This window comes from Sceloporus occidentalis, unplaced genomic scaffold (genome assembly GCF_023333645.1).
Source record: "Sceloporus occidentalis isolate IW3139 unplaced genomic scaffold, rSceOcc1.0.p SCAF_101, whole genome shotgun sequence".
In the NCBI taxonomy this organism is placed as follows: Eukaryota; Metazoa; Chordata; class Lepidosauria; order Squamata; family Phrynosomatidae; genus Sceloporus; species Sceloporus occidentalis.
In genome coordinates, this window is record NW_028317081.1 from 2164456 (window position 1) to 2190673 (window position 26218).

At 38.0% G+C, this 26218-nt stretch overlaps 1 protein-coding gene across 1 annotated transcript in view; it reads right to left on the bottom strand.

Annotated features, from left to right (window-relative positions):
- Nucleotides 1-3185: 3185 nt before the first annotated feature.
- Nucleotides 3186-26218, bottom strand: part of LOC149283788 (tetratricopeptide repeat protein 33-like) — a 134593-nt gene continuing 111560 nt past the window's right edge. Inside the window, exon 4 of the mRNA XM_089497334.1 lies at nucleotides 3186-3530. Coding sequence (XP_089353460.1) covers nucleotides 3186-3530 — 345 coding nt within the window. The remainder of the gene's footprint in view (nucleotides 3531-26218) is intronic.

Here is a 26218-nt window from a genome sequence, read left to right on the forward strand (position 1 = left end):
CCGCTAGGAGACTGCTCCACTTATCTACCAACCTCCCAGTAAAGAAAAACTTGTTTGCATTGTATCTAAGCCTCTAAACCTCTAGCTTTAGATCATGACCTCTTGTTCTAACATTTCTCCTCCTTTCATTTGAACTTCCCTTCTGCACTTTGTTAAATTTGGCTATGGAAACTGTGGATAACATCATATCTTGCTCAATTTGCTATTCTAGTAGAAACACACATGGAAAAACACCAGGGTGGAAGAGTGGTGGTGGATTGGAGGCTGTGTTTCTTGGAGGAGCAGTTACAGATCATGGCCATCTTAGCATTGCAATCAGCCTGATAAATAAATAACTGGAACCATGGAATCCGTACTAAAAAAAAATCTGAATTCTCTTCCTACTTATTAATATATTGTAATTGATTACGGGATCTATACAGATAGTCTTTACTGAATTTCTCGATCCTCCTTGGGCCCCACTGCATGCTTGTTCAGTATCTAGACTAAACAATATCATTTTATAGATACTTTCTGCTTAAAAGTACAAGACATGAAATAACTTCATGCTTTTGTTTAATCCACATTCTTCTTTAATAATGGCTTGAAATGTTTATTGTGTTAAGAAGTTTCATTATAAACCATTCTGCAAGAAAAAAAGAAATCCATCAACAAGGTATCCTGTATAACTAATTTCTGCTAAATAATCACTGGCATTACTTATTATTAGTATGAACAAATCCAAACAGATATTAAATATGATTTTCTAGTACAAAAATCTCTATAAGACTTTAAAATTAGTTTTTATGTGACATATATTTTTATTATGTCTCTTTTTTATTTGTTTAAACAAAATACAAAGGGATGCCAAAATCATTGAAACTTTTCATACCTTTTCAATTATAGTCTTAATATTTCCAGTATTTAAATGCAACATTTTATTCTCCACCATTTCTAAATTCATGCAGACATTAGAAGGAAAATCCCAGAAATTGCTTTTGTGTATTTGATTGAGTATGATGTGTTATTTCCACAAAAGCGTAAAAGTAAGATTTACCACGAAAGGGTTAAATAGCGTGAGATGCCGTGAAATATTCAGCTAAGAACAGACAGATCAGGAAAGTAAAGGAAATGGAAAGAATAAGGGAAATAAGTTTTTTACACGGATTAAACATGCGCATATTGTCTTCTACTGTCTTGTGAATTAATCTGTACAGATTCCAGATCATAATTAGCAGTCACATTCAATCAAGTAGTATCAAACCGGATCCTCGAGCCATAATCCAGCTGGACTCTGTAGATTTTAAATTGTTGTTCCATTTAGAAAAAACATTAATTGCACACCCTAGTATGCTAAACAAATAAACTCAGCAGATCTGACATCTTATTATAACAATTGGGAAACTTCCAAGAAGATGTATCAGTACCTACCGACAAAAATAATCAATGAGGCAGAGTTTTACATGATTGTAAGAAATATAAATATATATCTTCAATTATGTAAGTTACCAGGGACAGAAAGGCCTTCCTATTTGTTATATATATAGAGACACCGCTTCAATGTATAGGTGTATCTGGACACTAAGCTTCAAATATACAAACAAGTCCAAAAGCTAGTGGCGTAAGCATTATATGACCATGTAATGTCATTTTTTTATCCTGGAAAGGTGTTTTTAAACAGCTTAAATTAAAACTATGGTTTTGAGAGTTGGCAATCTCCTTGATGCGAGTGTGCTGATCCCTTTGGACTGTATAGAACTATTTAATCTCCAATCTTGTCTGATCAGCCCTGTGTAAGTTGTTGGCACTATATAAATAAAAGATAATAATAGTAACATACAATACTAGTTATGTATAAAGAACACTTGTTTAAGGTGTAACACTCAGCCTGAATATTCCACTGGTTGCTATAGTGATTTCCAAAATTTTGCCCCTTTGCATAGGATGGCTTTTCACATAGACCCCGTGTAGTTTTGGACCCGAATAGCGCTCACACTCACACTTAATGCTGCAAATAATGTATTTGTTTGTCTTAGTCTGTCAATTCTAGTCTTGTCATACTATTTGTATTTTAAGAAGTGCTGCGTAAATTGTTGCCACTATATAATGAAAAGATAATACACAGGCATAACTACAGGGGGCACCGGGCGACCCCTGAGACCCCTTGTGCACGTCTCCACATGCAGTTTCAAAATAGTTAAGAAAGGACCCTTCCGATCGGAACTGGACCAGTCTGGGCCCTTTCTAAACTATTTAGAACCGGCATTGGGAGACAGGAACATATCAGGGTCACGTGACCCTGCTGTGAAATCAAGGCTGCCCGTACAGTGTGCGAGCAGCCAGACAGGAAGCTGCATGGGCGGTGAGAGGTAAGCGGGGGCGGGCGCAGGAGGGAAGTAGTATATATTTTTATTTTTTTGTTTGTATGTATGTGAGCATGAATATCTTAAGTGTGTGAGCATGGATGTGAAATTGTGGGTGTAAGCACTGATGTGTAATGTGTTTGTGTTGGAAGGGGAGGTAAATAATGCGCAGACAAGTTGTTTGGGGGCAATGATGGCACATACCAGCTGTTGACGTTGGGGGCGTGGGGCAATTTTTGCACCAGGGCCCTACGGTTTCTATTAACACCCCTGAGTTAATAATAATAATGTTAATAATAAATAAAAAATCTCCACTGGCATTATATGACTTTGAAATAAAATGTTGCAACAGTCACTGGATATGTATCTGTTTTAGGTAAAATATATTAAAGAAGACATTCCTATCTATTTTAAACAATATGATTTATAACGTATTCAAAGTGAACACTGTAACAACAAAATACTAGTTACCGTAGATGGAAAATGTGCGCTCTAAGCTATGTTAGAAGAATATGCAAAGTCTATATTTTAAGCAAACCTTTAAAGCTTTAATGTCATCATATATCATTGAGACATCACACCTTAGCCTGCAATACAGAAGTAACAAGTAGTCTTAAACCAAAAAAAACATAAACAAATTAACACACAATCATTTAAGGTCACCACCGATACTACACACTCTGTAATATATCTTTCTTCGAAGCTGCATCTAAAAAATAAGTTTTGTAATTTTTTTTCCTTTATTTACAGATCTACTGTTTATTTTTCTCATTATTATTATTATTGCCTCAAATAAACACCCATGTTTTACATGACCTTCTATACAGCACTAGAACTTTTCCGTTATCGTGCTTTTATAAACTCTTTGGGATCATCATGAGTGGGCTTGTTCTTCTTCTGTTCAACATTTGTCACTGATCCAGATGCTGACACGACAACCCCTTTGTTATTTTCCATGGATTTCTGCCTCTGCGATATAGCAGCACAGGCTGCCACCACCTCATCACTTTCGAAGTCATAGTCGGGGATTAATTCTTGCCCAATATTGATGTCATTTTTATTGTTGGGTTCTTCTGTCTCATGTTCTTTCTTTTGTTTTAGCAGTTTGCGTGCCCAAGTCAGATCCTCTTCCCGTAATTCAGTGTTAGCGGGACAGAGGTGCAGTCCAATTTGAAAGCTTCGAATAGCCTGAAATGAGTAATAATGAAATTGCTGAATGTACATTGACTTCATGTAGACAATAGTACCAGTTATAAACAATACACAAAACATATGATCGTACAAAAATAAACGCAGACTCTGATGGCAGAAAACAGGTTTGGCCTACCTGGTCTGACCCTTTATCAAGCTGTTGTAAAACCGTAACTATTGGCTTTGTCTTATATTCAGGATAACATTCTCATATCCCTTACCAAAACCACGGTGTTAACTGTTATGTGCTTTTTTGACACTCCTAAAACCCATACATACACATTTATGCCAAGCAAGGAGACAAAGATAATGTGCTAATTATTAGTGGAAGGAAGGCTACCAAATCTGGATGGTTGTATGTGTATCTGACCACCCTGCCTGAGAGATCCTGGGTTAGTTGAGTTTTAGGGAGGGAGATGTTTGTTGGGCTTAAACAGATGACCCGCTATATTTTGGATGCAATGGTGGGAAAGACAAATTATTAAGAGGAAAGTAAAAAACTAAAACTAAAAATCCATACTTAATGTCTATGCTCATGTCCGCTATTATTTCCCTGGTTTCTTTCTCTCTGTTACTATTATTAGTCTGAGCTGGGTTTTTGCTGCCAGAGGGGTCCTTCACCTGCAATCACTGTTAGGTTAAGTACACGCTATATTATGTGTACTGGTGTTGCTTTTACAAAGACAGCCTGTATATTTTCATCGGGATGTACGTAAGGCTAAACTGCTGAAGGAGGGTTCGGTCAGTAGCGTACCTAGCAGGGGGGGGGGGGTCCACACCGGGACCAAGCCTTGAACCCGTCTTAAAACCACTCAAGGGAGCCGGAGGTCTGTTAAAGACCTCCGATATCGCTCCCTTGCGATCCGCGCGGCAACAGCTGCTGTGCGCCGGGATTTGTTGTCAGATCCCGGCGCACAACACTGAAGCCGCGCCCACTGCCGTCCGTGCCCTCTGACCCGGAAGAAGACAGAAGAACTGAAGAAGAGGAGCGAAGAGGAGGAAAAGAAGCTGTAAGGAGAAAAGAGGAAAGGTAGGAAAGCATTCAGTGAGTGAGAGTTGATTGGTATGTGTGTGGATTGGTGTGTGTGTGGATTGGTGTGTGTGTGGATTGGTATGTGTGGATTAGTATATGTGTGGATTGGTATATGTGTGGATTGGTGTATGTGTGTGGATTAGTATATGTGTGGATTGATATATGTGTGGATTGGTACGTGTGGATTAGTATATGTGTGGATTGGTATATGTGTGGATTGGTGTATGTGTGTGGATTAGTATATGTGTGGATAAGTATATGTGTGGATTGATATATGTGTGGATTGGTATATGTGTGGATTGGTATATATGTGGATTGGTATGTGTGGATTAGTATATGTCTGGATTGGTATGTGTGTGGATTGGTATGTGTGTGGATTGGTATGTGTGTGGATTGGTATGCGTGTGGGTTGGTATGCGTGTGAGTTAGTATGTGTGTGGATTGGAATATGTGTGGATTGGTATGTGTGGATTGGTATGTGTGGATTGGTATATGTGTGGATTGCTGTGTGTGTGGATTGGTGTGTGTGTGGATTGGTATGTGTGTGGATTAGTATGTGTGGATTGGTAAGTGTGTGAGAGTGATGGGTGTTATGCTGTACCATTTCCAATGTATTTTTCATTATATAATTATGCTCTAGTACATCATAACTCCCATCACTCTATACTGTTCCATACAGTGGCAGAGCTGGGAGACAGAGGCCTTGCACCCCACCGCAGGACTCCTGAAAGGTAAGTGAACTTCAAAGTGGGAGAGGGTAGAAAGTTAGGAGGGGGTAGATAGGGAGAAGGGATTGAGACGGGGGGATAGGGGGTAGATAGGGAGAAGGGAGTGAGAAGGGGTAGGTAGGACAAAAGGGAGTGAGAAGGGGTAGATAGGGCAATCATACTCCTATCATGCCAAGTCTGCGAGTACATCCTGGAATCTGGGTATGCCTGGGCATGATAGAAATGTGCTTGCTGTTAACAATCATATATATATATATATATATATATATATATATATATATATATATATATTAATATTGTTATTTAATTGTTTTGTCCTATTTTGGTGTGTTACCTACTTGAAATAAAAGTGTTAGTTTTTTTTTATGGTGTGGGGGGGCCCATATTCGGTTTCGGCCAGGTAAATGCTGCATTTTCGGTTTCAGTCCAGAATTCGTTTCGGTGCATCCCTACTACTAATGAAGTGGTAGGCCTACACCACATCAATATTTGGCTTAGTATATAGTGATAGGAGTTATGCTGCACTATTGTCAATGTCTGGCTCAATGTATAGTGATAGGGATTACGCTGTACCACCGTCAATGTGTGCCTCAGTATATAGTGATAGGTGTTATGTTGTACCACCGTCATTGTCTGCCTCAGTATATAGTGGTAGGTGTTATGCTGTACAACCGTCAATGTCTGCCTCAGTATATAGTGATAGGTGTTATGCTGTACCACCGTCAATTTCTGCCTCAGTATATAGTGATAAGTGTTATGCTGTACCACCGTCAATGTCTGCCTCAGTATATAATGATAACAGTAAGTGTTATGCTGTACCACCTTCAGTGTCTGCGCCGGTATATAACGGTAGGAGCTATGCAGTTTTAAAGTGTGTGGGGGGGTGCCATATACAGGATCCGCCCCAGGTGCCAAATACTCTAGGTACGCCCCTGGGTTCGGTAATGCTGTTTTGTTATGTAACTGACGGCATTAGGCCAAAATGCCACTTTGCCTACTATTAATGCTGTATCTCAAATGCTGTGATTTGTAAAATGCAATGAAGTCAGAATAAACAAAGAAAAAATGCTACCAAATCTTTTGTTAATAAACCCCAGCATGGTCTTTGCTACTCCTGTGGTGTAGCACTGCAGCACTGATTTTAACGTGATATACCAGTTACGTCACTGGTCCTACAAGGCCATTTTTTGGGATGTACCTGGTACATGACCATATGCAAAGAGGTTAATACTATGGCTAACATGGTTAATATGTTTCTAAAACCTTAAAGTGTCAGTAACATGAAACCACATAAGCTTTCAAGTCAGCGTAGGTCCCTTTTAAGGTATAGGATGCCAAAAACTATTTGTATTCTATGGGGCCAATTCTATGGGCCCCTTTTTGTTGCCTTACTTAAGGGAAACAAATTCAGTGGTGAGTTATCTGTGATAAAGAGCGGGGTACCGCTTGAAACGCGTCAGATTTGGGGTTTCCTGTGTACTGGATGCACAGGTGTGAACTATGCTTTTTAATCATTAAGTAAAATAAAGCTGGAAGTTTGTTTTTTTCAAATGCTGGATCGATCCCTTTGTTTTTTTTGTGCCAATTGTTGTGTCCAATAGTGAATAAGAGAAAATTTAACTTTTTCTTTGACCACATCCTGCAATGCATGTTATCTGGAGAACTGGCCAGACCCCTTCATAAAATCAGTGCAATACAAAGAGCATCCAAGCAGGGCATCTTCAAGGGATGCCAAATGTCTTGTTCTGGGTGCCATATTTTTTAGGAGACCAGGCACGCAGCACCCAGCATTTTAAGAGTTATGATATCCAAAATACTGCATGGTTACATTCCCATAACAGAATCATAACATGAAGATGTGTGGTGTGCTAACAATGCGATCTCCAGAATCATAGGAAACATAGCATGAAGGGGTTAAATCATGAGAACTAACAGTGCGTGATTTAGCTATCATGTACATAGGGGTGTTTGGTATCTGTACGTTTGTAATAACATGGGGCATGTGATTACTCCAGAGTTATTAACATACAAGGTACCATCACAACAAAATATGACATAAAAAATATCAGACAAGAGTTTGCTGCCAGGTTATATGACCCCACTCTTTAGGAGTGTCGCAAAGGCCTGGGCTACACACTCCCTTCCACGTGTGACAGCAAATAGACAAAGGAAGAAGATTCCAATAAGAAGGGGAATTTGAAAAAACAAATTTCAATTTCCTTTTAGTTTTGGACTATCAGGAGGGATTGTACAGTCGGGGGATTCCCACAGATTGTTTTACTTTTGTTTGTGTAAGTTCTCTGTGTTTTATCTCTGTTTATTTAAACCCCTGCGCTGCTCGTGTTTAGCTGTAATTTTCTTCCTTCCCGTTTACTGAACCCACACAAGTTACATATTGTTTTTTAGATGTCATTAATTTGATTGTATCATATCATTTACTATATAAAAAAGTATAAAATATGGTAAAAATTGAGACAAAAAGTCTTTTTCTGACTTTTACTTAAAAAATCGTTTACACAGCTATAAAGGCTAATGAAAAAACCTACTAAATAGATTCTACTATTTGTCCTGAGTTTAGAAATACCCAATGTTTGTATTGCTTTTTTCTGCACATTATGGGGCAATAATTACAGGTACCGTTTTGCTATTTTAAAACCATTTTTTCCAAATCTGGTAATTCTTCCCCCATGTGCCATTTTGGATATATTTGAAGCTGGCCAATGCAATTTACCCCATCAAATCATATATTTTTGAAGACTAGACACCCCAGGGTATTTCAAATGCTAGTATTTTAACACTTTCCATGCACTAATTCTACCACCAGTCTTTGTCAAACATTGTGGTAGTCATTTTATTCACATCACTGTCACACAACACCCCAATATGTGTTCAGCAACATCTCCCGAGTACAGCGATACCCCCCAAGCATTGGTTTGCCTGACTGTTAGGGGGCAAATGCCGCATTTGGCGCATGCACATTTTTCAATGCTGAACGTTGACATTTGGTGATCCACTGCCCATGCCATAATTGGTACATCTTTGAACTTGGCCAATTCAGTGTGCCCTATAAAAACATTTATTTTTGAAAACTAGACACCCCAGGGTGTTGATCGCCTCCTAAACTCTTTTAAAACGGGCCTCCGCCACCATACACTGTATGGCCGATGTTGATGCCCCGGGTAGGGGTAGGGGCTCTCAGAGCTCGACATCGAGGCATTACAGCAACATCCTTTGGGTGCATAAAGCGAACATAAGTTTTGACTAAATTGTGTTTTTTTAGGGGTTACCAAAGCCCTCTTAGGTATTTTTAAAAGCTTAAATAGAACTTGGTGGTGGCAATGAGTAAAGCTTTGGGGTCAGGGTGTGAACAAGTTTGGAGTTAAGGTGTAGTAACTCTGTGTAAGCCTGTGGGCAGTTTTTATATATTTTTTTTTACTATATTAACCCTTTTGCACTCAACTTCCCTACTGTCCCGGTGAGAGCTGGCAGGTAGTGGCTCCTGCGGGTTTCTGCGACAGTTTACTATAAACTTTACAGTGCTTTTGCTAAAAGATAAACATCAGTATCGACAAGGAAGCACCTTGAAAATGACATTACTAAAGTATTGCTTAAGACTTCTACATATTTATGTTATTTACAAACCGAAGTGTTACATTTACCTGGGTGTGGAGGTGACTCAGAGTGCGGAAACGCATATGTCATAATTTTGACACTGCATCATGCGCCACAAAAATTATCATCCTTGTTAATGTTAGATATAGCCTTACAATGCTATAATTCCCTGTGTTTATATATTTTATTCTGCTTAGACAAGGCATTCATTTTGACCACATTACTATAAAAAGTCTTGGTCTAACTAGTACCATTAAATGTACTGTATGTGTATGTATGTATGTATGTATGTATGTATATGTGACGTGGCTTCCACCTCCCTGTCTTCTTTTCATTTCTCAGTAGAAGTAAAAACAAATTGGATCTTAGTAGCAGTTTCTAGTCTACAGAAAATTAGATTTTGTCCTAATTCATACCTTTCATTGGGGCAACATAGAAAATGATATAACGTATCAGAATTTTTGGGATCTCAGAGGTCTTGTACATCCTTTTCCATGTTGCCTAAATATACTGAAAGACTTTATTTTCTCTTGTGTTAACATAGCAAAAATAATATTGTTGTCCTAACTTACAGCCTTTAAAAATTAAAAACCTGTGCCTTTTTCGGATCTGTCACTTTAAGTGTTAACTGTGTTAAATACAACACCTATGTTTTATGAATTGGAGCAGTTATCTTAAGTTCCTGAGTGATAATTTCCCCCCTTTGCCTTACTAACCTCTCTTTGAGATAAAACAGTCTCTTTAAACCCAAATACCTCCAAACCAACCATTAAAAAAGCCACGTTGTAAGTAGTTTTAATAAAGTAACAGTTAAAACCATAACAACTTTAGAATCTGTGTCTCCAAGAACAAATTTCAGGGCCAGAATCACAGCTCAGAGACCTGAATAGTTGGTTTACTCATTTTATATCTAAAGGGGCCATCTCACCATAAAGTGTGAAGACATATAAGACATTTATCAGACCTATGCTCCTTTTACATATTTTAGAAATCCTATCTAAAGTACCCAATAAAGATATTTTGTGGTAGAAATATGATTTGAAAACTCATGTCAGAAGTGGAGAATTTTATGCAATTTAGAACCCGAGATGAAACAGAAAATTACGCTTCATGGCCTGGGGCTAGGTTTAAATTTAAATCTTGATGACCTTTAACTAGGTTTGCAAACCGCTCACGTGCAAAGATGTAGAAAGACAAAGGAAAATGACTTTCTTCAACAGGCTTAAATCCGCACTGCAATTTCAAATATTTCAAGAATTGACACAAAAAAAAACTTTTTTTTCTGAAGAAATTCTGTTTATGGAGGTTGTGCTTTGCATTACATTGCGTTCACAACACAGGTTGTAGATTACGTGAAAAAAACCCCCAAACAACAGATTCTGTTCATGACATATGAGGGAAGGGCATGGGTGGACAGATATGCCAGCCAGTCCCATCTGCTTTGGCGTGTACCTCGAGCACTCAATAAGGAATCCGAACACTCGGAATCTGGGCTAAGCAGGTTTTTGATTATTCATTAGAAGTTCAATAATTCATACGAGAATACGAGAGCTCCCTTGCTAATATGTGCTTGGTCTCAGCTCACCCCTTCCTATCCTCCAACACCAACTACCATATACACAGCACATTAAATCTGCTTCGGGAAACGTAATTCACGCCAGCTAAAGGAAAGCTTTGATTGAAGAAAACCAACAATACAATAAAATGATACAATAATAATTATAATAACAATGAGATCACTCAGTTGCTGTTCTTTTTTTACTGCTGTGCAGATCTCCCTAGGATATTAAGCACAAGAACCGGTGTCTCCAGTGGAGGCCTGGCTTGGCTTGTAGTGGATGGTTTTGTACTCACATCATCATGGTCTACTTGGAAGGATGAGTATATAAATATAACATTAGTCCATGAAGCAAACTGTGCAGCTTTTTGTTATGCCATGGCCCTACAGAGATAATGAATTATAATGTCTTCTTGCCTTTTCTGAGGCTCCCTGAGCCTACGCAGTCTTGTTTTTATCAAATTATTTAAGCATGGAGAGTGTTGAGATAAAGGGTGTGCGGGACTCTGAAAGGTACTGGCAACTAGCAATATAAGTAATTATGTATATGGTTATTGGTATGGCAATTTCACATATTGCTGTTTGCTTTTATTATATGGATAATGATAACAACATCTGTTGCCAAGGATGGGTCGTTAAAATAAGAATGACAATACCAATTGAATTTTAACATTGCAGACTTGCAAAAATGTATTGATTTACTGAATTAAGAGGAGATTATCTGCCACTGTTGCACAAACCCTGCCCTTCCCAGAGAATATAATGATGGGATGGGAAGGGGACAATGCTACAGTAGATGTTGGTAGGTTGGTGAAGATACAGATGGGGCAACAGCAGCAATAGCAAAGTGTACCATACAACTGTACTTTAATGGGGTCTATTCAGTAAAATGATATTTAGCAGGAGAGTTGAACTATTCCTATGCATTATAAAGGGCATGAAAGTGAGTGTCTCCCGCAAGAAAGTCTGAATTGACCCTGCAATACTTAGGATTGGGTAAATTCTGTTGTGTAGCAGTTCCTCCTTAAAATCTATAGAATAAAACCAGAGGCTATCAGGATAAAAATCAAAATGCTTAAAAGCAATATCATGATTTTAGGAAAAAGTTTAAGATTCACAGGAGGGCCGACATGAAAGGAATACACGAAGGTTGGGATACCAAACAGCCGAAGACCAGAAGACATTAGGCCAAGAGGGGTTATATTTCATGTGTATGTAATGAAATATTAAAGTAATATTAAGCAGAATCTAACATGGCCGTAGCGTTACATATTGCAAGACATTATAAAATGTTTTACAAGCAGATGTTATATTGTTTTTGAGCTTCCAAATAACAAAACATCATGGATGCAAGGCTTTCAAAACTCAACAAATGACTCATAATTTAATTGGCTTCTAAAAAGATGCCAGGGCACGCCAAGCCAATAACTACAATCAATGCAGCCAAACCACAAGCATCGACTGGGTTTATGCTTTGTTTCCTGCGCCAAAACCTCTTATGGGACATCAGAATAGCGCCTTGCTAGGTGTCCCACCTCCATATCTCTGAACTTTATATAGGAACTGACACAGAGACTCCAACTACTAACCTTTATAATTATAATTTTATTGTAGTTACTTGCCACGACCAAACAGTTCTAATAACGGTTTTCATGGAAACCATCACTTTCCAGAAGGTTAACATATTTTGAATTATGTCACCTATAAAGGAATTTATTTGGAAAGAATAAATTGCTCTAAATTAGTCCCTAGGAATCTGCGTCTAAAGTCATACCCTGGGAATCTGCCCTTAAAGTCAGACCCTGGGAATTTGCCCCTAAACTCCGACCCTGGGAATTTGCCCCTAAACTCCGACCCTGGGAATATGCCCCTTTCAGACCCACAATCACATTCACAACGAGAGCTATAGAACTTTCATAAGAAAAGTGTGCAGGAATTAGGTGGAGGGAGGGGAGTGAGCAAGGCCACGTACCGCTAGCCTGCGCCCCCCCCCCAAAAAAAAAACACACTGACCCTGGGGTCTCTGGGTCAGTTTCTTCTTTTTGCCTGCCCCGGAAAGTTTCTAGGTATGCTGCTATTCCTGGCTGAGTGACTTTGCCCTTTAATCATAAAAAGCTATGCAGCATAACTGTTTTACGATAACATTACACCAAGTCAACATAGATATTATTTTGCGGTGTTAAACCAGGATCCAAATTACATCTAACGAACAAACCAGTGGATCTTCAGTAATTGTTACCATTTAGCTGCAGAAGTATGGTTACTTGTTGTGGCTTTACACAACATTTTAACAGCCCTGTGTAAAGAGGATCGGTTACGTTCTTTACTCTCCACAATCTTAAATAAAACAGTTCGGTATAGTTAATTAACCTCCAAGAGTTGTTTTAACAATAAATGTGGATTACAAGGACAGCTGATACTTATAATACTGTGAGCAGTCATTATCTTCCTTTCTAGAGACGTATGTTTGTTATTTGGCTTTGGTAAGGGTTGAACAGAAGAAGCAAAGGTGAGTTTTTCTCATATTATTTGGATACCTCAACGGCTTTTAACACAAATGCGGTAAGCATTTGTGTTAAAAGCCGTTGAGGTATCCAAATAATATTTATTTTCAGTATGATTGTATTATATTTTTTAATTCTTTGTTATGATGGAGGTGAAAATATACATACCAGATTTTACAGATCACTGTCAATAATGAGCTGTGTTCTTAAATAAATAACAGCCATTCTTCTTGTATGAAGTCCAAGGATTTTTTTAGGTAAAATGTATGGTTTCATTTTAGTTAAAGACGATTTAGAACAGGAAGACTGAAAGGTATTCGTTTTAAAGTACTTGTGTTTGAGTTTTATTAAGTTGGATATAATCCATTCTTTACGCTGGGATGTTGTGTCTTTTAATAATGAATTGAAACTCCCTGAGTCGTAGGAGTACATTGATGCTGAAACACTTTAAAATAAGGAGCTCTCCAGTTCCTGTGATTTTCCAGGAATGCTACCAATGCCTAATTCCCGTCATCTGGGAAAATTTTAATTTGAACTATCCAAAATAGATGCCTGGCTTTAACTTAACTTTGTTACAATTTAAAAAAAGGGTTATAATCTTAAAATTAAAGACATTATTTTTCATGTTAAGTGCATATTGGAGTTGATTTTGCATGGATTCTGGATTTCACTGAATGCAAATTAGTACAGGTGTTCTTTCCTTATTGGAGTTCTTCTGTCCCAAGCCAATCACACGTATACCTGGGAACTACCCTACTTTCACCCAGAGTCTCCGGTTGATGGATGATGAACGTATGCTCCAACTAGCATGCAGTAAAATAAAAGTACATTTTTTGGGACGACACTATTCCTTTAACTGCGAAGTTTTCCCAAAACATAGAAAACCATAAACTGGTATAATACTGTATATATTACCGTTTCAAGCTTGTTTTTCTATTACAAGGATTTTTCCAAATTTTGCTCTTTAACAATCAAAAAAATAATTAATTTAATTATTATGACCATTATTTTAACTGTGATACAGAATTTCTGTGCACTTACTGCTTTATTTTATAATTTACTTAAGGTTCGATTATTGGTTCGATTATAAACAAACTGGACAGCCAACCAAAAGGTGCTGTTCACTTGGATAAAACGTTGCACTCTCTCGTATGTAAACGTTATCAGATCGGTAATTTTATTTTTTCCTCTGAAGGTTTAGTCACATCAAAAAAAAACAAAATATGTTTGTGCTGTGTGATAATAATGCAGCCTCTGACAATTATGAATGCGTCAAAATGTTGTGTAATCTTTGGGAACGATTTGGACATTCAGATGCGCTAGAAATGATGTGCTTAATCCTGCATTTATTTAATGATTTAGTTTGGCCGAACTAAATCACCTTTAAGGGGCAATATAGATTATGTACTTTTTCTTGGGCAGTTGCAAATAATGGAATATAGTGGTCGTGATTAAAAATGTGGTAAAAAAACCCCACAAACAATAATTCTTTATTGTGTTGTCTGTCAGGAATGAACAAACTACAAGACAATCTACCTGGTGATACACGAAGAGAAACACAAAAAAGATTATTTCATTTTTGCAAAGATACCATTGTAAAAAGTAAGATGATACAACATTTTTCAGAGCTGATGCCTCTGAAAAGTCCTAAAGTTCACCAATGTCAGGCTTAAAGGATCCCCCACAAACTCAAAGGCTAACACAATGCTATAACTAAGCAGATATCCACCTATGGAAAATGGGTACATCATTTCCAACCAAGGTTCCATCCACTTCCCGTTCCTTACAAACCTATCTGGGGCTGGGAAGTTTCCAGGTATGGTAAACCATCCCAGTACCACAATATACCCGAATAATTACACACAGCAGCAACGTCATATATGTATATGACAGAGAATATAGTCATAATCATTAGGTGCATAGCAAAGAACAATTGAGCACAAAAACTGTTTTGTCTGAGGCCACAGAAGGCACAGACAAGCTGTTTGGTGGCAATGATGGCACAGGCAAGCTGTTTGGGGGAAAATATGGCACAAACAAGGGATTTGTTACCAGACATTACACTCACAGGCAAGCACAGCCATGTACACACATAGTGACACACATATCACATACAGTAGTTTTTTTTTACCTTACACTTAGCTCCGAATGAAGTAGAGGCTTCTGAACGCAGCCAATCAGGAGAGCTGAAGCCTCCTTCCCTCAGAACTCTCATCCTAGAGTATGGCCCCAGAGCTTTTTTTGTGTGTGTATGAAAATAAAAATGGAGGGAGAGTTTATCTTCCCGATCAGGCCCCCCATGACAGCCGGACCCCTTACAACTATAATGGTTGTACCCTCCCTGATGGCAGCCCTGCCCACTACCCAAAGTATGTCTATTAAAAGGACGCCAAAACGAGTGCACAAACCTATGCAACATTTTTAGCACCAAAAACAACTTTAATGCGTATTATTTTTCCATTAGAAACGTATTTCCAGAGTTTGAGAAAGAGGTGAGGAAGATGCAGCCACAGCCAGAAATTCCTGCTCTGTGGGTATTGTATATCATTACACAAGAATACAAAGTAATTGTGAGCAGGGAAAATCGAACACAATTTAAATAATTTGCTAGGTAGTGAGCACAGATAGAAGTGTGTGCACAGGGATACAACCTGTCATGTGAAGCAAGGAAACTGACCACACAAATGGACAGAAAACACTGATGCCTGAAAAGGAAAGGTTAGTTAAACAAAATGACTTTCCACTTGGAGAGATGACTCTGTGCGTAAATGTCTCCGGAAAGCAAGCTAAATGGCACCTGATAACACTGGACGCCCTCAGGCACCAAAGGCAAAAAAGCATGAATCCTCTCAAGTTAAATTGTAATGAAATTAATGATCTACCACCCATTGCTTGTACATTTATCATGCACCTTCTATAGAAGACTGTACACAGCAGACTTTATTCATAGAATGTACTTGTCATTTAAATTTGTACTACATATAAATATTTGAAGGCAGATAAGAACCATTTGGCCATCTGGCCACCACCTCTCTTGAATACTTCAGAGGGTCCCCCTGATTACCTTTTTTGATGAGGGAAACGCAATGTACAGAACAACAGGGAAGGTGTCTGAGGATGATGATAGCCAGGCCCGGTCATCAGAAGGCCACGGGCCAGGGCCGCCCCATCAACACCAGTCCAACCCTATTGATACCAACTAGGATTCAACAACATAGCAAAATTGGGAATTGTTAAGCTGGGTCAGACAAAACCAGAGGACATCAGTGACCAGGAGACAGTAACACAGCAGCATCATCACGGTCAGACATGGCCAAAGATGAGCAAGTAGGAATCAGCAACACAACAAAAGCATGAACCATAATAAGGGTCAGACGTAGCCAGGAGAAACAAACAAAGTTTTCGCAAGGGGACTAGACAGGGCTAGTTTACAATAAAGCACAAATATCTGAGCACCTAGGGTCAGTGGTTTGCATATTTAGTTGAATGGCTGGTGCAGCTAAACAAGGATCTTTTAGGCGAAGGAGTCCCTCAACCAGCGCAACAGTCCAGAAGCGCAGTAGTCAGCAATGGATGCCTGAAAGACCAGGGTTTCAATACCACATGGACACAAGGTGCTACAACCACCTCACCTGGACTGCTGATCCTCATGAAAGGCAATGGGGCAGCAGATGAAAACAATAGGATGATGAGAGCGGCAGCAGTGTTCAAGATGGATAAAAGTAGTTAAAGGCGGGAAAGGGGGACACCAATTTTATATGAAAGCACCTTTCTAGAAACTCTTGTTGTAGTTTTTTTGTAGACATATTGGGTCACTGCTACAAAATATAGCTTCATACATTAAAATCTTCTTTCACTGAGACTGGGCATAAAACATCAGCTCCTGTCGCTTCATTTATTGGACAGCAGCAGTTTTGGGCTTTAAGGAAAGATTAGCTCTGCCCATCAAACACAAGATATCATATTCCAACCTTGAATGTGCAGACAGAATAGATTCCTGCTTCCATTATCATGAGATGTTCAGTGTGTCGCTCGACCGCTACATTTGTTACCTAGGTAATGTAGTCCAAGCCAACTGGGATATTAAAGGCTGGTTTTAGGAATAACCAAGGCTTATGCAAATATTTACAATAGAAATGAGAAACAGCAGCGCTCGAAAGAGGTGCTGAAACCTTATTTTGAGCAGTTCACTGGTTCCGTGTTATGAAATAAAATCTACTCTTCATCAATATTTAATTAGCATACTTTAAAGTATTTCATGAACATTACATTTCTCGACATTAACTCTAAAATATCTGCATATCTATTAGTTACTAAAAATATTTTAAACAATTCCCTTTTTTTGGGGTGTGCAGGTCAAAACCTTTCATTATACAATCAACCCGAAATGTTCCACCTGCTTAACCAGATCATTCCATGCAAATGTTTCTTTATTGCCCAAGGAGATCCCTCACTAAAGATCACTTTGCAATCCTACTGCCAGCCCAGCCACGATCTGCGTTGTTTTAAGAGATGATGCATGAACCGCTGATGATAGAAGCTTGTTTCAGCTGTACAGCTCTGCATGATTATTCCTTCCCACTAAGTTGCTGATTGTTATAGATTGGAGGAAAAGGGAGAGAGCTTCAGGACAACTAGATACTCATTAATGTTGGCCAAACCATCTTAAAAATCCTCAAAGCGATTCCGCAAGCACAAGCTATAGATACTTACAATACATTAGTTTTAGAGGAAAGAAATAAAAAGGCGAATAATGTGATGGAAAGGTATTAGAATTACTATCAGGAATTATCTAGAATGCTACCGTCTCCTTTAAGGAAACCTGGAGGAGTGGTAGACTGTTGAATGATTCTGGGAAGCTAAAAGCCTAATTGTAGCGGGCTACAGGCAGTGTGTAATGCATCCGCTATAATTTTCCTTTGGGAAATGGGCCAAAAAGCATTAACCGGTAAGCTGATACAGTTTGTAAATGTATTCACAGTTACTTTTTTTTTTTTTTGCAGCAAACAAAATGATCACAAATTAAATATTAATGGAATAACAATAAAATGGACAACTTTAACAAACAAAGAAATTGGTCCTGGCAGCAATATTATTGCTATTTTATTATAGGATACTACAAACCAAGAACATTGTTTGTCCTATAAATATGAGTAAAGTCTATTAAAGACAAAACTTTGGAGTGATAAATTCAGCCCAGTGACTTGACTAATAACATATTGGGAATCGATGTCGCAAAGTATTAAAATTTGGTTGCTATGGTAACTGTATCACACTGACTACTTTGTAGCAGAATTGTCCATAAACATGGTAGCCACAGCTACAGACCTCAGCATCAGATCTTTCAAAAGGTAGTAGTGGTAGTAGTAGTAGTTGTAGCCTTGCAATACAAACCAAAACTGGATGAAAGAAGGGGCCAGACTTTGTTTTTGTTAATACATAAAATGGATACAGCTGGTTCAATGAAGGATGGAGTCTTTAGTAAAAGGTGATAGCTTTTAATGGAACAGCACAGGAACAGATGTAGAGTCATACAAGCTTCTGGGACTTCAGAGGTCTCTTCGTCAGATAAATAAGATATCTCCAATATCCTGAAAGCTTATGTGACTCTAGGTCTTATTCTATGTTTGCTCAATGAAGAAACTAAAGACTAAAATGGTATTTTAACAAATAAGTTGGTTGATATGTAGCCTTCTGACTAGCAGAGCGCTATATGCATACCTGAGAACTTTCCAGTTTGGAACAAGAGTCTCTAGGGGAAGTGCTGCTTCTCCTGGACTCCGGGTCAGTTTCATCAATCTCCAGGCAGGGGAGCAAGGTTTGGCCGTGTCCACTACCCAACCACGTTCCATTCACTTTCTCCTTACTCCCACTACCACCTACTCCCGACCACCCCGTCTAAATGATGCTAGTGTCACCTAAAAATAGGGACGCTCTGGGTAGCCATCCCTGCAGCTTCCCAGGTATGATGGTATGCGACTATGAATGTTTGTAAAACGGCACTACATTATTTTTGATATTATGCAGTCCCATGATATATCTAAGTGCAAATATATAAAATAGACACAAATAAACTCTGATATAAAGGGGAACGGGGCATAATTCGTTTAGCACAACACAGAGTGTTAAAATATGGTCATATCCTTCCAGAACTCAAGAGTTCCAGAAGGATATGACCATAAACTCTAGAACTCTCTTAGATCATTCAAAAAAATGTACAAAAATAAAGTGAATGACGGCGCTTCTAATAGATATTTTGATATATAAAGTGAGTATAAATAGCTGCCAGCACTTAACACTTAACCCCTACGTGACAATAAAACAAACAAAAGATAGAGTGCAGCGCTCCGTTTGTAATAACTCTATATTAATAGTGTTATGCAATACTTGAACATATCCGTCCTTACAAAATAACACCCATCGTGCATAATAAATAATAAAAAAAAAAAAAACAGGTATCATAATAAATAAAAAAAGAAAGAAAAAAAAACCAAAAAAAAAAACAGGTATCATAATAAATAAAAAAAGAAAGAAAAAAAACCCAAACCCCCCCCCCCCCAAAAAACAGGTATCATAATAAATAAAAAAAGAAAGAAAACCCCCCCCAAAAAAAAACCCCAAAAAAAACCAGGTATCATAATAAATAAAAAAGTACCAATCTTATAGGAGGGTTAATATCTCTTGTATAAACAATATTATACTATTATCTATATGTTTCTTTTATTTTTAATGTGAACCTGCTGAGAGTCTCATAGAAGACTATTTTAGACTATTAGATTCTCATTTGAATCTAAGTATACCTGGTTTTTTTTTTTGTTTTTTGGGGTTTTTTTTTTCTTTCTTTTTTTATTTATTATGCACGATGGGTGTTATTTTGTAAGGACGGATATGTTCAAGTATTGCATAACACTATTAATATAGAGTTATTACAAACGGAGCGCTGCACTCTATCTTTTGTTTGTCTTAGATCATTCACATACATATATTTTCCATCACTTTATGCTACAGAATGTAAGAGTCATAGCCACTGCCATCTACGGTTAAATTAATGTTCCCAAACTATTTCAGGGTATTTTCGGTAACACCTCAAGCTTTTCTGCAAACCACCATCTTGCCGCAAGCTACTTACAAGATAGAAAAGTATTCAACGTTAGTTGGACTACTTTACCGGACCTATTAATTCATGCTCTGCTTATTATGCATTTCATTCCTACAGTATAAAAATACAAATATGTATTCTCTGGGACTTCCCATCCTTCCTGTAACATCTCAAGCTTTTCTGCAATCCGCCATCCTGCTACAAGCTGGAAGATAAGTGAACTGAGCACAGGTACATAAAACATAGGTAGTCAGCATTTAAAAACCCTGTACATTATTAATGACTATGATAGAGGTCATATAAATTATTCAAATATGATATTCGCGGCAATTCTCTCATGCAAATATAATACATATAATTCCACGCTGGTTTGCGTGCGTAACATTTTATTACCTGCTGCTAAGAAAGTCTGACTTAATATCAAGTCCTCTTCTGGTAACAGCGCTCACCCGTGTGATAAGTGAAATTGCTTCCACAGCGTGTACCAGAAAACAGCCTCTGTCAGGCGAATTTGCAAATTGATATGGGAAGCGTATCTCTACGGAACAACATTCCCGGAAACGCCTGTTCACAACAAATCGAGATTTCCTTGCAGGTAATTTTTGGCTTGGTTCAACTGATGATAAAATTTATAAAAAAATCATTTGGGAAACACCACATCATTTTGTGAAATCATGCAATATAAAAGGTGCCTGTTTTCTGGTACCTGGTCACCCTCTGAGTATTTTTAGTGGTCTTTATTGTACCCGCAAGTATTAATTTAAATGCTAGTGGTAACATGAGTTAGGATAGGTGACTTCTGACAATGTGGTTAATTTGCATTGTGAACAACAGAGGATGGCTATCTGGGAAAATGGAAAGCTTTTCTTAAGACTTATATTTATGTTATATTTTATAACATGTTTTTTACTCTTAAAGAAATACTCCCGTCATATTCCATATACTGGAAATTCCTTTGGCATGGACTACAATACATTAGTATTAGAAAATGAGAATATGGAGACTCACATCATGTATGCTATCCAGTGCTGTATTAACCTTTTATCTCTATGGCCTGCGTCTCCAATACAATAAAAGGTGTGGAACGTCTTTAAGAAACTAAGCACTGGGATATGACGTTAACGAAGTGTATGGAGGCTGTGCTGAGCGTCAGTTGGGGTGACCAAAGATCTCCCTTGTAACTGGCCCTACAGTCTACATATAAATACGTCCTGGTTTCAGTAGAGGCAAACAGGTAGGGTGACAGCATTGGCCATCTTTTCTGGGAAATAATATACATTTCATGTGTGACCAACACATGTAATGTACTGCGCTCCAGCATTTTTGATGCACAAAATCACAGAAGAGAATCAGTTACTAATTTATACATCCCACATACTACAGAGCGGTACTTTACATGTCCTGGTTGCCAACATGTGGATTGCATATATGTCCTGGAAAATATGGCTCATGTTCTAACTTTAATAACTAATGCATGCAATAAAACACATTTGAGTCCATGCAAAATTCTTTAATGAACCAAAAACTGTTTCTTTCATTCTGGAAGGATTTAAATTCTTGGTTTGCCTCCTTTTTTTATCATTTTCAGATGGTGTTTAGAAATCATTTACTCAGAAATGGAAAAATGAGGTTTAAAGGTTATGGTGGGGTAGTCGATATTTAGCAAGCAATGAATGCTAAAAACAGGATCTATTTTTGACTGAAGCAGATTAAACTTTTTTTTTTTTTAAACAAAATGAAAAAAAAACACATTGCTATAATAAAAACTGCAAGTCTAATATGAATATGGCATTCTAAAATATAGAACGACTGGGATACTTCTTTTTTTCCATTATTTTAGTGATCCAAACTTGTTTATTTAGAATCTGTGGGGAATATTTCTAAAAGGCGACTAGCACAAAGTTTAAATGTGGTTTTATCACAATGGCAACCAAAAGAATGTTTTGGTAAATAAAGCAATGCACTGGGTGCCATGATGATAACATTACTTTTAAAACGTTGTACCAAAATTACGTTTTAAAAAAAATCCCCATATCTCAGATAAAAATATTCTTTATACCCCTATTAACTTGGCACCTTCATTATATTAATTTATTTTATTTTATTTTTTGAGGTCCTGCTTAAAGGACAAGCAAAAATACCAATGTAACTGAATGTAGAAAGGAAAATCTCATCTATATAGATATATGTATGTCGGTATTCACAAACATGTGCTATTAGAAGTAACAAAAGCTGTGATCATAGTTCAACACAAAACACAGTGAAGACATGATGCCCGCCGGGGGCCAGCATGGCCAGAGTGGGCCCTGAGTAGGGACAGGTTTTGGCGCCAATTTTTGGTAACTTGAGGGTGGGGTTTAGAGGATAGTTATTTACGGGGTTGTGACACGAGGCTGAGGGACATCTTGTAGTTACTTTACCCTGTTGTTTGTCCCACCTTCTCTCCCTGTTTATTGTGTTATGTTGGGGTATTTCTGCTGTCACAGCCGGGTGGGTAGCTTACCAGGCATCTAGGGGGTGTGAATGCTCTGGGGGAGAGTATTTGATGGGAGGTTCCCGGTAGGTGGTGCTGGGAGCCTCAGGTTTGGGCATTTTGGTATGTCCCTCCCTGTGTGGTGGTTCCTAGTTTGCCTGGTGGGCTTTATGGGTTTTGTTAATTATTTACACTTATTGATGTTACTTATTATATTTATGTGTTCAGTTTGGTAGTCTTTGCCCTGTTAACGCAAGGTGTCGGGCCTAAGGTTGCGTGGGAATGATCTCGTCTTCGGTTTTTGTTGCTCTCCTATGTGAAAACATTAGCCTCAATGCATGTTAAGGACTACAAAGCTACTTATAGGAATGGCTGAAAATCACAGGGTAGCAAGTACGATTGATCTTCCTTGAAGATATCTTGAGGGGTATATTCACTAACCCCAGTGTATATGGGAGTTTACAGGAGGACTTTGCTCTGCTTAAGGTTGGGCCATCTTAAGGCTGGTTTTCAAAAATGCACAGTAACATCAAGGAGTTAAAACCTAATTTCTCCCACAAACTTTAGGGTTAAATCCAGTGTTTTCTGGGTCTTGGTGAGAAGAAGACACACTGAGGAGACCAGGGAGCACCAATATCTGTAATATTCTAACAACAGTTTAAATGTTCAGCAAGAGATTACATATTATCGACTTATTCAAGGCGGTTAATTGATCTCAACCAAAGTTTATTTTATTTGAATACACAATTTGTAAGAGATTTATAGTTGAAAACAATAAGTGCTTGAAAAAAGTTAACAAGTTAACCTTGGAACATTTACAATGAGTTAAAATTGAGACATATTTTACCAGCATTTTCAGTTTTAATATTTTGATTTGGCATTATTGTGGCTTTTGAGGCTGTAGCATATGTGGTAGGCTCTTATCTAGCAAACATACTGGGCTTACAAATTTCGTTATTCCGTAACCCTGGGAAGATAAGAGATCAGAAGACAATTGCTTCCCTAAGCCGAGACTTTGTATTTAATATAAGCTTACTCTCTCCAACAGCAATATAGATACAAGGGAGAGAAGAATAGAAACATAGAACCTGATGGCATATAAGAACCATTTGGCTCATCTAGTCTGGTTATTTTTCCTAATGTAAAGAACGTAATCAGTCCTTAGCCATAGCTTTATGGCTATTTCATGCATGTTTAGAGGTAAGTCTAAAAAAATATGTTCCTGCTTGAGCATAAGGTCCAGTGCATACCTGCCAACAGTCTGGAATTTCCCAGGACAGTCCTTTTTTTGGGTCCTATCCCATAAAATCTGCGTCTGTCCCACCATGAAAATACTGCCTATGCACAGTCCATTAGACACACACAGCCTACTAGACACAGCCTCAACGCTTGTAAAAGAGCTCCAAACTACTCAACATCTGTACTGGGTAGCCCAGGGCTCAACGCTGCAGGGTCATGCAGAGTGTTGGTGAGTATGCCAGTGATATATACAGTTGCTATAGGTTGGCATTTTTTCCTCCTTTATCTGCAGCACAAGGGCTACCATCATTGTCAGCCATGTGGCATTTTGGGTGACTCCCTACTCAAATACCACACTAAGATTCTTTATGGCTTTAAAAAGTTTATTCCTTCACAGACTTGAGGAACCAGAGTTTCTGACAGGATTATTAAGACTGAGCCAATCTATTGCTTACCGTAGGCAGTATGTGAGGTGTCAGGTTTTTTTTAATTTTCTAGTAGATCGGGCTAAGATAACAGAGCTACAACAATAATAAAAAAAATACTAATATGCACCAGTCTAAAAACATTATGCAAATACTAGAAGTGTTTTAAAAAAGAAACCACACAGCTTATTATTAATCTGATACTAGTGATGAAAAATGGTGTGTGTTCCCATTCAAATTTCCTTTTGAGCAAATGCCACAAATCACAGTGATTGCAAGTGACAGTGAACACTTCATTCCATATCTCTGTGGGGGAAAAAACAATACTCATATTGCCTACATTGGTTCATAATTTAACAAAAGCTATTTTTTATTTAATGTACAGTTTATTAGAAACACACAATACGGCCCATCAAGTCCTGATGTAAAGTAATCCCTTTATCTTGTCTTAGATTGGGGATAGCTTTACGTCTATCCCACACGTTTAAAATCCCTTATTTTATTAGGCTCTACCAATACTTATAGGAGGCTGTTCCATTTATTTACCACCCTCTCGATAAAGTAACATTTCCTAACCTTACATAGGACGCTCTAGTTTTAGATTATGACCTCTTGTTCTGACATTTCTCCTCATTTGAAATAAACTTCCCTTCTGTACTTTGTTAAAATCCCTTTAGGTATTAAATTATCAGTATTACATTTAACCTCCTCTCTCTTTTCTTCCTCCAACCTATACAAGATGAGATCCCATAGTCTTTCCTGATCATTTTTATCCTGAAAACCATTTTTCATTTTTGTAGCCCTCCTCCTAACTCACTCCAATATGTCAATGTGCTTCAGGAGATGAGGTCTCCAGAACTGCACATAATACTCTAGGTGAGTTCTGTGAAGAACCACCACCTCTTTCTGCTACTAATGCCTCTAGCTACACAACCCAATACCCTACTTCCTTTTTGTGACACTTTATTGATTCCTTTTATGTCCTCGGAAATAATTACGCCAAAGTCCCTCTCTTCAGTTGTCACTGACAGATGAGTGTCCCCAATGCTATATTCTGCCTTGGGATTTTTACTTCCCAAGTGCATTATTTAGCATTTATCAACAGTAAACCGCAACTGCCATACTCTCGACCACTATTCTAATTTACTTAAATCATTTGCCATTTGGTTTGTTCCACCAGGAATGTCTACCCTGTTGCAAACATTTGTATCATCTGCAGACAAACAAATTATACTATTAATATTGCTAAATGTAGGAGTCCTAATATTAATGTCTGAGGTACCCCACTGGTAAAACGACCTTCCGCTGAATATAAACCATTACGACCATCTGTCTCCAACATCGAAACCCAAACACTGCAATTTATGTATCAGCCTTCTATGAGCAACCTTGTCAAACACCTTTCTGAAATATGTAATGCTCCTCTTGATCAATTATTTAAGTTACTAATAAAATTAACTTAGTTTGACAAAATCTCCCTGCAGTAAACCTGCGCTGTTTTTGATCTTGCAAACCATTCCAGATATTTAACAATCATATCCTTTAGCATGATTGCCATTAATTTTCCAGCTACTGATGTAAGACTTACTTGTCTATAGTTGGCCGAGTCTTCCCTGCTACCTTTCTTTTGTGCATTGCTACTACAGTTGCTAACTTCCAATTGTCAATAGTGACTGGTTAAATGTCTGCTTGTGGTTTTGCCAGGACACTTCAAATCTCTTAATAACTTTGGATGCATCCCACTGGATCTCATGGACTTGTCTGTTTTTACTTTTAAGACTTCAAGTAGAATTTCTTCCTCTATAAAAAGCATTCTTGCTTTCCATGTCTTCTAGTTCCTCCTTTCTTACTGAGGGCCCTTCCCTTCACCCTCCTAAGTATTGATTTAGGCAGTTGGCTACATCTTGATCCTTTATGACACTCCCTTCATTTGTCTTTAATCTAATTATTCCTTGTTTACTTTTTCTTCCTTTAACTCTTTTTTTTACAGATTTTGGATCCTGTGTAACCCCTT